The sequence below is a fragment of the Elephas maximus genome, chromosome 1 (genome assembly GCF_024166365.1).
Source record: "Elephas maximus indicus isolate mEleMax1 chromosome 1, mEleMax1 primary haplotype, whole genome shotgun sequence".
In the NCBI taxonomy this organism is placed as follows: domain Eukaryota; kingdom Metazoa; phylum Chordata; class Mammalia; order Proboscidea; family Elephantidae; genus Elephas; species Elephas maximus.
This window is the reverse complement of record NC_064819.1, coordinates 42308870-42319940: the sequence shown is the minus strand read 5'-3', so window position 1 is coordinate 42319940 and position 11071 is coordinate 42308870. Positions and strand designations below refer to the sequence as shown.

General features: G+C 44.8%; 1 protein-coding gene across 1 annotated transcript in view; it reads left to right on the top strand.

Moving 5' to 3' along the window:
* The first annotated feature begins 3209 nt into the window (after positions 1-3209).
* The window catches only part of GMDS (GDP-mannose 4,6-dehydratase), a 783240-nt gene continuing 775378 nt past the window's right edge, over positions 3210-11071 (top strand). The window contains exon 1 of the mRNA XM_049882356.1: positions 3210-3540. Coding sequence (XP_049738313.1) covers positions 3439-3540 — 102 coding nt within the window. The 5' untranslated portion in view covers positions 3210-3438. The remainder of the gene's footprint in view (positions 3541-11071) is intronic.

Genomic DNA, 11071 nt, shown 5'->3' with positions numbered 1-11071 from the left:
CATGAAAAAAATTATTTAACATACTAAGTGCTGTATAGAATTGCTGACTTTTATCCAATTAGAGAATTTGGAGTTGGAGGCCTTGTTCTTGTCTACACATTTTATATCATGTTAAAATGAATATGGAAATGCTACGAGAGTCATTGTCATGGATTGAACTGTGTCCCCCCAAAATACCTGTCAACTTGGCTAGTCATGATTCCCAGTACTGTATGAATGTCTACTATTTTATTGTCTGATGTGATTTCCCTATGTGTTGTAAATCCTATCACTGTGATGTAATGAGATGGATTAGTGGCAGTTATATTGATGAGATCTACAAGATTAGATAGTGTCTTAAACTGATCTCTTTTGAGATATAAAAGAGAGAAGCAAGCAGAGAGACATGGGGACCTCATACCACCAAGAAAGCAGTGCCAGGAGCAGAGCGCGTCCTTTGGACCTGAGGTTCCTGTGCTGAGATGCTCCCAGACCAAGGGAAGACTAATGCATCACAAGGACCTTCCTCCAGAGCTGACAGAGAGAGAAAGCCTTCCCCTGAAGCAGGTGCCCTGAATTCGGACTTCTAGCCTACAGGACTGTGAGAGAATAAGCTTCTCTTTGTAAAAGGCATCCACTTGTGGTATTTGTTATAGCAGCACTAGATGACCAAGACAGTCATGAAATGAGCCACTGTCATATCACCTTTACACTATAAGTTCCTTGAAAATTTATCTCTTTTCTACTGCTATGCCTTCAGAAGCTAACGTGTTTTCGGAGCTTAGCAGTGCTTCCTGAGTGAAGTTATGAGCACCATCAGTTTGTTACCAAAGTTATTAGCTTCCTTCCTAACATACCTTAAACCCCACCCCCCCCAAAAAAAACCAAACCCACTGCCATTGAGTCGATTCCGACTCATAGTGACTCTATAGGACAGAGTAGAACTGCCACATAGAGTTTCCAAGGAGCGCCTGGTAGATTCAAACCACCGACCTTATGGTTAGCAGCCGTAGCACTTAAACACTATGCCACCAGGGTTTCCAACATACCTTAAAGTCATGGAATATTATAGCCCCAGCATTTGTGGATTCAACCATGTGCTAATTACCATCCTTCTGTGACCTTTTATCACCTTCTGGGGCAGGGTTTCTCTGTGTTGGCACTATTGACATTTTGGGCCAGATAATACTTGGTTGAGGTGGGTTGTCTTGTGCACTGTAGAATGTTGAGCAGTAGCCCTAGCCTCTGCCCACTAGATGCCAGTACTACAACCCTAGTTGTAACAATAAAAAATTTTCTAGACATTGCCAAATGTTCCCTAGGTGTGACAGAAGCGCCAAGGGTAGAAAGCTACTGTCTTAAAGTAAAACGCGGAATCACTGCCCTTACGGCTGTCCGCTATCCTGTAGCCTGTACCTTCCCGTCCAGGGAATACCATCTTCCTTTGCTGCTCCAGGCTTTGGCTAACTTGCTGCAAGTTGCCCTAATGTCACTGGGAAAATAACCACCACCACCAACTCAAGAAACAAACCAAAACGCCCTCCCTTTCCCTTCAGTTGCCCTGCCTTTCTTCAGTGAAGTTTCCTAGAGAAATAGCCTTCATTTTTCAACCTCCCACTGTATCTGACCTACCAATACCCTCAATATCCGGTAAACACTCATTTACAGGCCCTAGCAGTATTACTGATTGTATTTCTATGGTTTCCTCTACAGCTGCACTAGGACAGGTGAACCCCCAGGGTTCATGCTGTAAAAGGAGGTCTCAAAGTCACAGGATAATGTGCACATCTCGCCTGAGCATCAAGTTTTCTCAAAGCTTTTTGGGAAAATGCTAAACAATTTATCTAGAAATTAATTTCGAGCACACTTATGTTAAAACAAACATGATTTTTAGAGAGAATACAGTAGATTTCAAAGACATTTCTTGCTCATGAGGAGTTCATCTAAATGAAAGCGTTTACTCTCCCCTGCTCTAGGGGCTTTCTTTCATCCCCCACAGGGAGCCTCCTACTGGTACTCAGAACACAGTGTCTTCAGTCACTTTTCATGTAGCACAGAAAAAAGGAAGGCAACTGAGAAACCAAAGACAAGTGTATGCATAAAGCTGAGATGTATTCCTGAGGGGCTTGGTGGCAAGTGCAATTTTTAATTCCTGAGCTTTTCTGACTTTGGGATTCAATGTCTGCAATGTGCCCTGTATGTCATGTAGAGCACTCTCCTAGTCACTCTGCTTGTGGTCTGAAGTGACCAACTAAAGGCTGGGGAGAGGAATACGCACAGGTCAGTCCAGCAGAGCAGTGAGATGGGGAAGTCTCACTCTCATCCCTGGTCTCCAGCCAACTGCTTAGGCACACACACACCTGCTATCCTCCCAGTGCCTGAATAACCTTGGCTCCTCTTCCTGCCCAATCTGCAGCTGCCAAACGGAAGCCAAATTCTATAGACACCAGCTGGGTCCCCACCTGACATCTGAATTACTTTCTTTGAAATTTGCCACGTCCAGGTTTACTGGCCTGTGCAGTCTTTTCATTTCCTTATGCTGCACACCGGTAGGGCCAGAGACTTTCTTCTCGTGCACTGCCAGTGCTCTGAACTAGAATACTTTGAATGGAGTTATGTGGAACCTACTGCTAGTTCCAAGCCTCAGGGAAATGCAGGAAGAGCCAGGCTAGAGGCAAAGTTAGTCATTCTCTACAGTTGTGAGCCCATTTCGGCCCTTGCAATGTGAGGGCCCTTCAAGTAATGCAAAATCCGACTCCTCAAAAGGCACTGCCATAGGTTTCCAGAAATTATAAAAGTCGATGACCCTGTGATCCTAGATTTGGAAGCGATGGTTTTTTCCTATGGGAAAGGTCAACCCATGGTTCTTCCCAGCATTCTCGGTACCATTAGGCTATTGGGGAGATTCAGGAGGACGGAAGAGGAGACATGGGGTTCCGCGGAGGGTAAGAGGTGACATCCACCTACCCTGAGCTCCTTCACTTCCTCTCCTCCGAGGGGGCGGACCTAGCCCAGGCGGCGGCCCAGGCCCCGCCCCTCGTTCCAAGGCCCCGCCCCTCGCGCTGCCGTCCACGGGGCGGGGCCTGGACGGGGAAGGGGGGCTTGCCGCCGGCGCTGCAGGAGCGTCGCGGGACTACGCGGCTGACGCGGCGCGCCGGGCGGCAGCCCCGCCGCCTGAGCCTTCCAGGCCCGCCTTCCGCCTTGGCCCCGCCCGCCGCCCGCCTGTCACTCTCCGGCGGTCCACGGGGCTGGGCTAACGGAGGCCGCCGGGCCGCTCGGCGCCCGCCCCCTCCGCCTCCGACTACAGTTCCTTCTCCTCCCCCTCCTCTTCCTCCCCTGAGGCTGCAGCCGCTCGCCGGCCACTCACTCCCGGCTCCTCCACCGGGCTCCGCTCCCCTACCCTTCCTGCGCGCCTTGCTCCGCTCGGCTCTGTCCTCTCCGCTGCACGCCTGCGAGGACATGGCACACGCGCTTGGAGGCTGTCCTAGCGTCCGGGGCTCCGGGGATGGCGAGACGGTCAGGTCCAGGAAGGTGGCGCTCATCACTGGCATCACGGGCCAGGTGAGTGAGCGCAGGCACAGCCGGGTCCCCGCCGTCCGCCGCCCGGCACGTGTGCCTCGGTTCCTCGCCTTGCTCGGGCCGCCTGCCTCCAGGAACAGCTCTCTGAGCGTCCCGGAAGGTGTCTGCCGCCAGAGAGGTGGGAGAGAAGAGGTGGTTTACGGAAAGCCTGCTGCGTTTGGAGTGTGCTGAATGCTTCGAATGCTTCTGGTATCTCATTTGAGTGTGTGAGCGTGCTTTCTGCACGGAATGTGGTCCTCACACCCGTGCAAGGCTACCTTCTCTCACCTGCCGACGGGTGACCAGAGTGCTTGTTTCTCCAAGCCCACGAGGGTGCACTTGGGATTTTGTGGCTTGCAGATCCGAGTACCTGGGGAGGGAGAAGGACCGGTTATCTGTGAATATGTGTGGAGGCACCTTGCTGTATCCCAGTGTCCGGGCCAGCTTACCTGCTCATGCTTGGGAGGCAAGGAAGGGGATGTCTTGCTGGTTTGGTTCTTCCCCTCACCAGATTTCCAGATGGAAAGGAGAAAAGAAAAGAAAGTAGTGCTGTGGAGTCACAGAGTAGGAAATGTTAAAAACAAAACTCACAAAAACTTTTTTTCTTAAATCACACAAGTGTTTGAGATTCATGTTCGACGTTTTGAAGTGTGTCTCATAGATTGCTCCAAACATGAGGCTAGGCTTCCATTTCCAAAGAAATGAGGTACTTGAGTGAGATAATCAAGAGGAGCCCTTGGGAATATTGGAGGTACCTGGCACAGGCAGACCGTGGCTGGTTTGTGTTAGACATCTGCTGTGTGGCAACAGGTAGGGCCAGACCACTGTCTTATCAAGCTATGCTGTTTTAGAATCAATGGTGATGAAATAATTCTGCTCATGTATTTCTATAGAGAAGATGTGATGTGTGCACACCTTGAGAGCTCCTGGTGGTGGAGAATATTAAGTCCCCAAACCGTCTGCAATAAAAGTGGTAATGATAGCTTAAACTATACTGCTTATTTTGTTCTAGTCACTTGGCTAGTATTAACTCATTGAGCTCTCACAACAATTCTTTAAGGGGGTACTTTTATTATCCCCACTTTACAGATATGGAAACTGAAGCCTGAGAGCTTGATTTGCCTAAGGTCATGCCACTAGGAAGTGTCTGGTTTGGATTCAAACCCAACTGGCTCTGGGATCTGAGTTCTCAACCATCGTGCTATTCTGCCTCACAGGAGAAATCTAATATGTTGTGGACGCAGAGATACTAGGTTAATTGATATTAATTTCAGATAACTTGGTCTTAACTGCAATTGCAAATTAACAAATGAGAAACACTGTCAGTAATTATAGCAACTATTTTTACCTAACTAAAAATCACATCTTACGGTCTGCCAAGTACAGATTCTTGAGGGGATGATGGGACAGACTACCAAGATAAGAACTATCTTGAAAAATCAGGACCCATGTTGTTGTTTTCAGGTGCCGTTGAGCCAGTTCTGACTCAAAGCGACCCTACACGCAACAGAACAAAATACTGCCCGATCCTGTGCCATTCTCTTAATTGTTGTTATGCTTGAGCCCATTGTTGCAGCCACTGTGTCAGTCCATTTTGTTTTCAGGATCTTCCTCTTTTTCACTGAGCCTTGACCTTACCAAGCATGATGTCCTTCTCCGGGGACTGGTCCTTCCTGATAACATGTCCAAAGTATGTGAGACGAAGTCTCAACATCCTTACTTCTAAGGAGCATTCTGGCTGTATTGCTTCCAGGACAAGGCTTTTGGCAGTCCATGGTATGTTCAACATTCTTCACCAACACCGTAATTCAGAGGCATCAATTCTTCGGTTTTACTTATTCATTGCCCGGCTTTCGCATGCATATGAGGTGATTGAAATCACCATGGCTTGGGTCCGTCACACCTTACTTAGTCTTGAAGTCTTTGCTTTTTAACACTTTAGAGAGGTCTTTTGCAGCACATTTGCCCAATGCAACGCGTTGACCCATGATCACCATAAATACTAAATACGGCCAAAAATGTTATTGGATTGGAATCAAGAAATCTGAGTTTAGCTGTGGTGTTCTTACCATGTTATTTTGGGCCAGTCATTGAGCTTGTGTGGACTTTTGTCATATCATATAATCAGTAGCATTTATTGTCTAATATTCTTTTGGCTCTGTATCTGGTCAATTTCAACTAATTTGTCTCTGGGTATTCATGGATCTTGCTTTGTTTAAGATAATTACAATGAACGCGTGTTTGAAAACAGTTAAGATGGATGTGGAAGGCAAAGATTGAGCTTGAGGAAGAGAACGGTTAAGTTCAGGCAGTATAACAGTTCAGGGCCTGTACACGGACCTCTCCCCTTCCTCGTGCTGGGTACCCTTCTGCAGGTGACTCCCCTTTTCCTAATTTTTAGGCTGGATTTCAAGCTGACATTTACTAACCTCACATGATCTCCTGAAAGAAGAAATTTGTTTTTAGTCTTGTCAATAAGTTAGGTAAGCAGTTAATTATTTCTGGGTTATACCAATTTCAGTGACCAGCAGTCTCAGTCAATGCAGATTGGAAATGGAACCTTGTTTAGAGCTTTGAGAACAGTCATTTGGCTGGTACTGAGTGCCAGGAAGGAATGAGAGGAAATAGCCTCACACTCCATTTTGCCTTGTAGGCGGCCATGGGAGACTTCCTTAGGCACCATGTCTATGGTGCAGCTCCCTGACCAGAGTTGGCTCCACACTGTATTAGTCTTCTAGGGCTGTGATAACAAAGCACTCCAACTTGGGTGGCTTGTAAGAATAGGAATTTCTTGTCTCACAGTCCTGGAGGCTACTAGTCTGAGCTCAGGATGTCGGCAGGACCATGTTCTTTCCCAGGGATCTACAGGAAGGTCCTGTCGTATCCTTCCAGGCTTCATGTAGCCCCACGTGTTCCTTGTTTTGCACATGTAGCACAATTCTGTCTTCATGACTGGACCCACACTACACTCACATGAAAAACCAAACGAAGCCAGTTGCTTTCGAGTCCATTCCGACTCATGGCAGCCCCTCATATTTCACAGTAGAACTGCCCTGCATAGATAGGGTTTTCATGGCTGTGACCATTTGGAAGCAGATTACCAGACTTCTTTCAAGGCACCTGTGGGTGGGTTTGAACCAATAACTTTTCTGTTAGTAGCCCAGTGTTACTAAGTTTGCAACATCCAGGGACTCCTGCATGGCCTCATGTAATTAAACTGATAACAGCTTCAGAGACCCTGTTTCCTAATAAGGTCCTGTTCACAGGTACCAGGGATCAGGACTTAAACATAAATTTTTGGGAGACACAGTTCATTTAATAACAGCACCTTATTTCCAACTTTAAAGTGCTGCTTGGCTTTCAGCTCCGTTTAACTTCTGCACCAGTATTTTCCACTCTACTCCAACGTCCACCCTCTGCACTGGCTCTTGGAGCTCCTAGCTCAGTGTTGAGCTCTGGAAGTGCCCCGTAAATACTTGCTGATGGAATTTACTGCCCTCCTATACTTTTTGTTTGTCTTCTAGGACAGTGGCTCCTAACCAGGGACCAAGGATCTCTGGAGGACTGTGAATGCAAGGAGCCTGAAAATCCGTACCTTATTATACATTTTCTTAATAATATTGGTTGAGAGCTTATAGAGCTACTTACTCTGCTAAGCATTTTTATATCCATACCTAAGAGGCAGGCACAATTTTTTTTACATAAGGAAAAAAAAAAAAAATTTTTTTTTAAGAGGCAGACACAATTGTTATCCCCATTTTATGATCACACACTTAACAAGTATCACAGCTGAGATTTGAAACCAGGGGCCAGAGTCCAGAACAGTTGCTCTAAGCCATTTTGTTAGTGGCTCTGTGTGATAAGCCACCTCTTAATGTATATACGGGAAATTATAGCTCTCTCTGTGTGTGTGTGTTTGCATGTGAGTAGGGGGTGGAGGAGGGAGAAAAGGAAAGAGAAATTGTCTTAAAGAAGAGCTTCAAATTCAAGAAGGTGAGGTGGAAATCCCTGCTCAGATACTTAGGCCCTATTATGCCATTTGCGTCAGGATGAGCTCTTAAATGAGTTGCCCTAAATCCGCAGTTGAGAATAAGCCAGGGTGCCCTGTTTGCTGTGCATCTCTAGCACATATAGATGATCTCTGCCTACATGGAATAGTCCTTAAAAGTTCATGTATTTAAGGGGTTATTTGACTTCCTGTTAGGCTCCTTGTTCTAGCTTTCCCCCTCCTACCTAGTGGATTTTTTAAAAATCTTATTTTATTGTGAAAATATACACACTAAAACATCTGCCAACACAGCTTCCACATTTACAACTCTGTGACATCGATGATGTTTTCCATATTGTGCCACCGTTATCACTATTCGTTTCCAAAATACTCCACTGTCATTAATATAAACTCAATGCCTTCCAAACAAAAATTCCCCCTTTCCACGACCCTTCAACCCCTGGTAACCATTAATGATCTTTGGTTTCTATATGTACCTAATCCTCACTTATTGACTATCTATATGACATTTCACATTTATGATAGTAAAAAATCTTCTGACTATTTTGCACGTTAAAGACGTACGTCTGGCAGTAACAAATGCTGAGGTGCGAAGAGAGAATAACGCTGGCTGTGATGGCTAAGATTGTGTGTCAACTCGGCAGCACCATGATTCTCAGTGGCTTGGCAGTTATGTGATGATGTGATTTGACAGTTATGTAGTGATGTAGTCATCTGCCACTTTAACATAATGCTGATTTTCGCATAACGACCTGTTCTTTGGAACCTAACCGTGTCAGTAAGTGAGGAGTGTGTGTACTTGCGAGGTCATACAGTATTTGTCCTTTTTATTTCCTATCAGTTCTTTTTTTTTTCCTTAAGTTTTATTTAGCTTGTTGTTGAGAATATACACAGCAAAATATAAACCAATTCAATGGTTTCTACATGTGCAATTTAGTGACATTGATTATATTCTTTGAGTTGTACAATCATTCTCACCCTCCTTTTCTGAGTTCTTATTAACATGAGGTTAATGCTGCCTAAGGTTCCTATCTACTCTTTCGAGTTGCTGTTGTCAGGTTGATCCCATACAGGTAGTTCTTGAAAGAGCATAATGTGCAAAGCAGACCTTTTTTTATTAGTTAAGCTATTGTTCAATTTTAAGGTTTAAGGTTTAAAGATTATCTCCGGGCAATAGTTTCAGGGGTTCATCTGCCCTCCATGGCTCCAGAAAATCCAGAGTCCATCAGAATTTGAAATTCTGTTCTGCATTTTCCCCTTTTTGATCAGAATTTTTCTATAGAATCTTTGATCAAAATGTTCAGCAATGGTAGCCGGGGACCATCCAGTTCTTCTGGTCCCATGGCATAGGAGGCAGTTGTTCATGGAGGTCAGTTAGCCACATATTCCATGTCCCCCTCCTATTCTTGACTCTCCTTCTTTCTCTGTTGCTCCCAGTAAAGAGAAACCAAATGTTGTGCCTTGGATGGCCGCTTGAAAGCTTTTATGACCCTAGGCTTTGTGCAACAAACTAGAAGGTAGAACAGAGACGCTAAAATGTTATTAGGCCAATTAACTGGGATGTGCCATGACCTAAACCTCCAAACCAAGGAACCAAATCGCATGAGATGTTTGGTTGTACATAAATAGCCTTTGTTGTAAATACATCTATCACACAACTTTTGCCAATTCAACTTTTTACAGGTATACAACTTATTGACAAAACTTCCAGTCAATTCTTGACCCAGTAGTTGTGAATCCGTTTCCAAAGGGTTTTCCTTATTGAATCACCTTTTCAGAAAACCAGGCTCTAGCTTCGCATTGCTGCTTCCAGGTCCTTTGCCAGCCATCCCCAAAGCTGTCTAATGATGTTTGTTGTTCTTTCCTGCACCCACAGAGATACTCTTGCTGTTCTTTGAATGCTATAGACACAACCTCTTGGAGTCATTATTTTGTGGCTGAATGGCTTCACAGATCTCATTTCTTTTAACTTGATTAAAAACTTTAGTGTTCTCAGACCAACCCTGCCAAATGCAGCCATTCCAGGAACTTTCTTTGTATTTAAACCCACTGCTGTCGAGTCGATACCGACTCACAGCGACCCTGTAGGAGAGATTAGAAATGCCCCATAGGGTTTTCAAGGCTGTAATCCTTATGGAAGCCGACTGCCACATTTTTGTCCTATGGAGTGGTTGGTGAATTCGAACTGCCGACCTTTTGGTTGGCAGCTGAGCACTTTAACCAATTCCCGTTGGCTCTATAGGTAATTTACACATCTTCATTTCTTGGATTATAAACTACTTTAAGATAGAAACCTCATTTTCAGCCTTCTACCTCCAACAGGGCTTCACCTAGTGGGCTTCCAAAAATGTTGGCTTACTTTTTCCAGGAACAGTGGAGGTACTTACTGAGCATCTGCAGTGCGTGAGGCTTTTGTTTGAGATGCTGCTGGGAATATAAAGACGTGTAAAATAATAGTCCCTGTCCACTAGGATCTCACGGTCTTTGAGGAGTTTAAGACAGTGCACGTGAAAAGACAGTCCATGCGAAAAAATTAGAAAGGTAGAAAGGCCTGGTGATCTGCATCTGTAAAGATGACAGCCAAGCAAACCCTGTGGAGCAGTTCCACTCTGTAACACACGGGGTTACCATGATTTGAAGTCAACTTGATGGCAACATGTTTGGTTTTTTTAGTTTTGGGGAGAACTGGATAGTATATAGCTAACAGACAAGTTGAAACTTAGAGAATGAAATGGTTTGTTACGACTTCAGATTTAAAGGGCTTGGAAAAAAATTAACATGTCCAGTTTTATGTGATAGATTTCCTCCTGTTTTTATACTCATATTAACCAATGAATTAAAAAATTCCCTTGGCATGCATGTTACGATTTTAGAACTGGAATTAAATTACCGTCATTATGTAGAGGTGGAAAGGAGACAAAGTGTGATTTCCCCAGGCCATGCAGCAAGTTAATGCTAGAGTTAGAGTTAGACCCCCTAACTCTTGTCTGCTAGGCCACTGGTCTTTCTATCATCTGTGGACTGTGATTAACACTGTCCAACAATAAGAAAGAGAGACTGCTATTAGTCAGGAGAATTGGAGTAAAATACTGTATGTATGTATTCTTGTTAGGTGCTGTTGAGTCAATTCCGACTCATAGTGACCTTATGTACAACAGAATGACACACTGCCCAGTCCTGCGCCATTCTCACAGTAGGCTATGCTTGAAGCCATTGTTGAAGCTACTGTGTCAGTCCATCTTGTTGCGGGTCTTCCTCTTTTTGCTGACCCTCTACTTTATAAAGTATGATGTCCTTCTACAGGGAATGGTTACTCCTGATAACATATCCAAATTACATGAGACAAAGTCTTATCATCCTCACTTCTAAGGAGCATTCTGGCTGTACTTCTTCCAAGACAGATTTGTTCATTCTTCTGGAAGCCCATGGCATATTTAATATCTTTTGCCCACACTGTAATTCAAAGGTATCAATTCTTCTTTGTCCTTTGCTATTCATTGTCCAGCTTTCGCATGCGTACGAGAC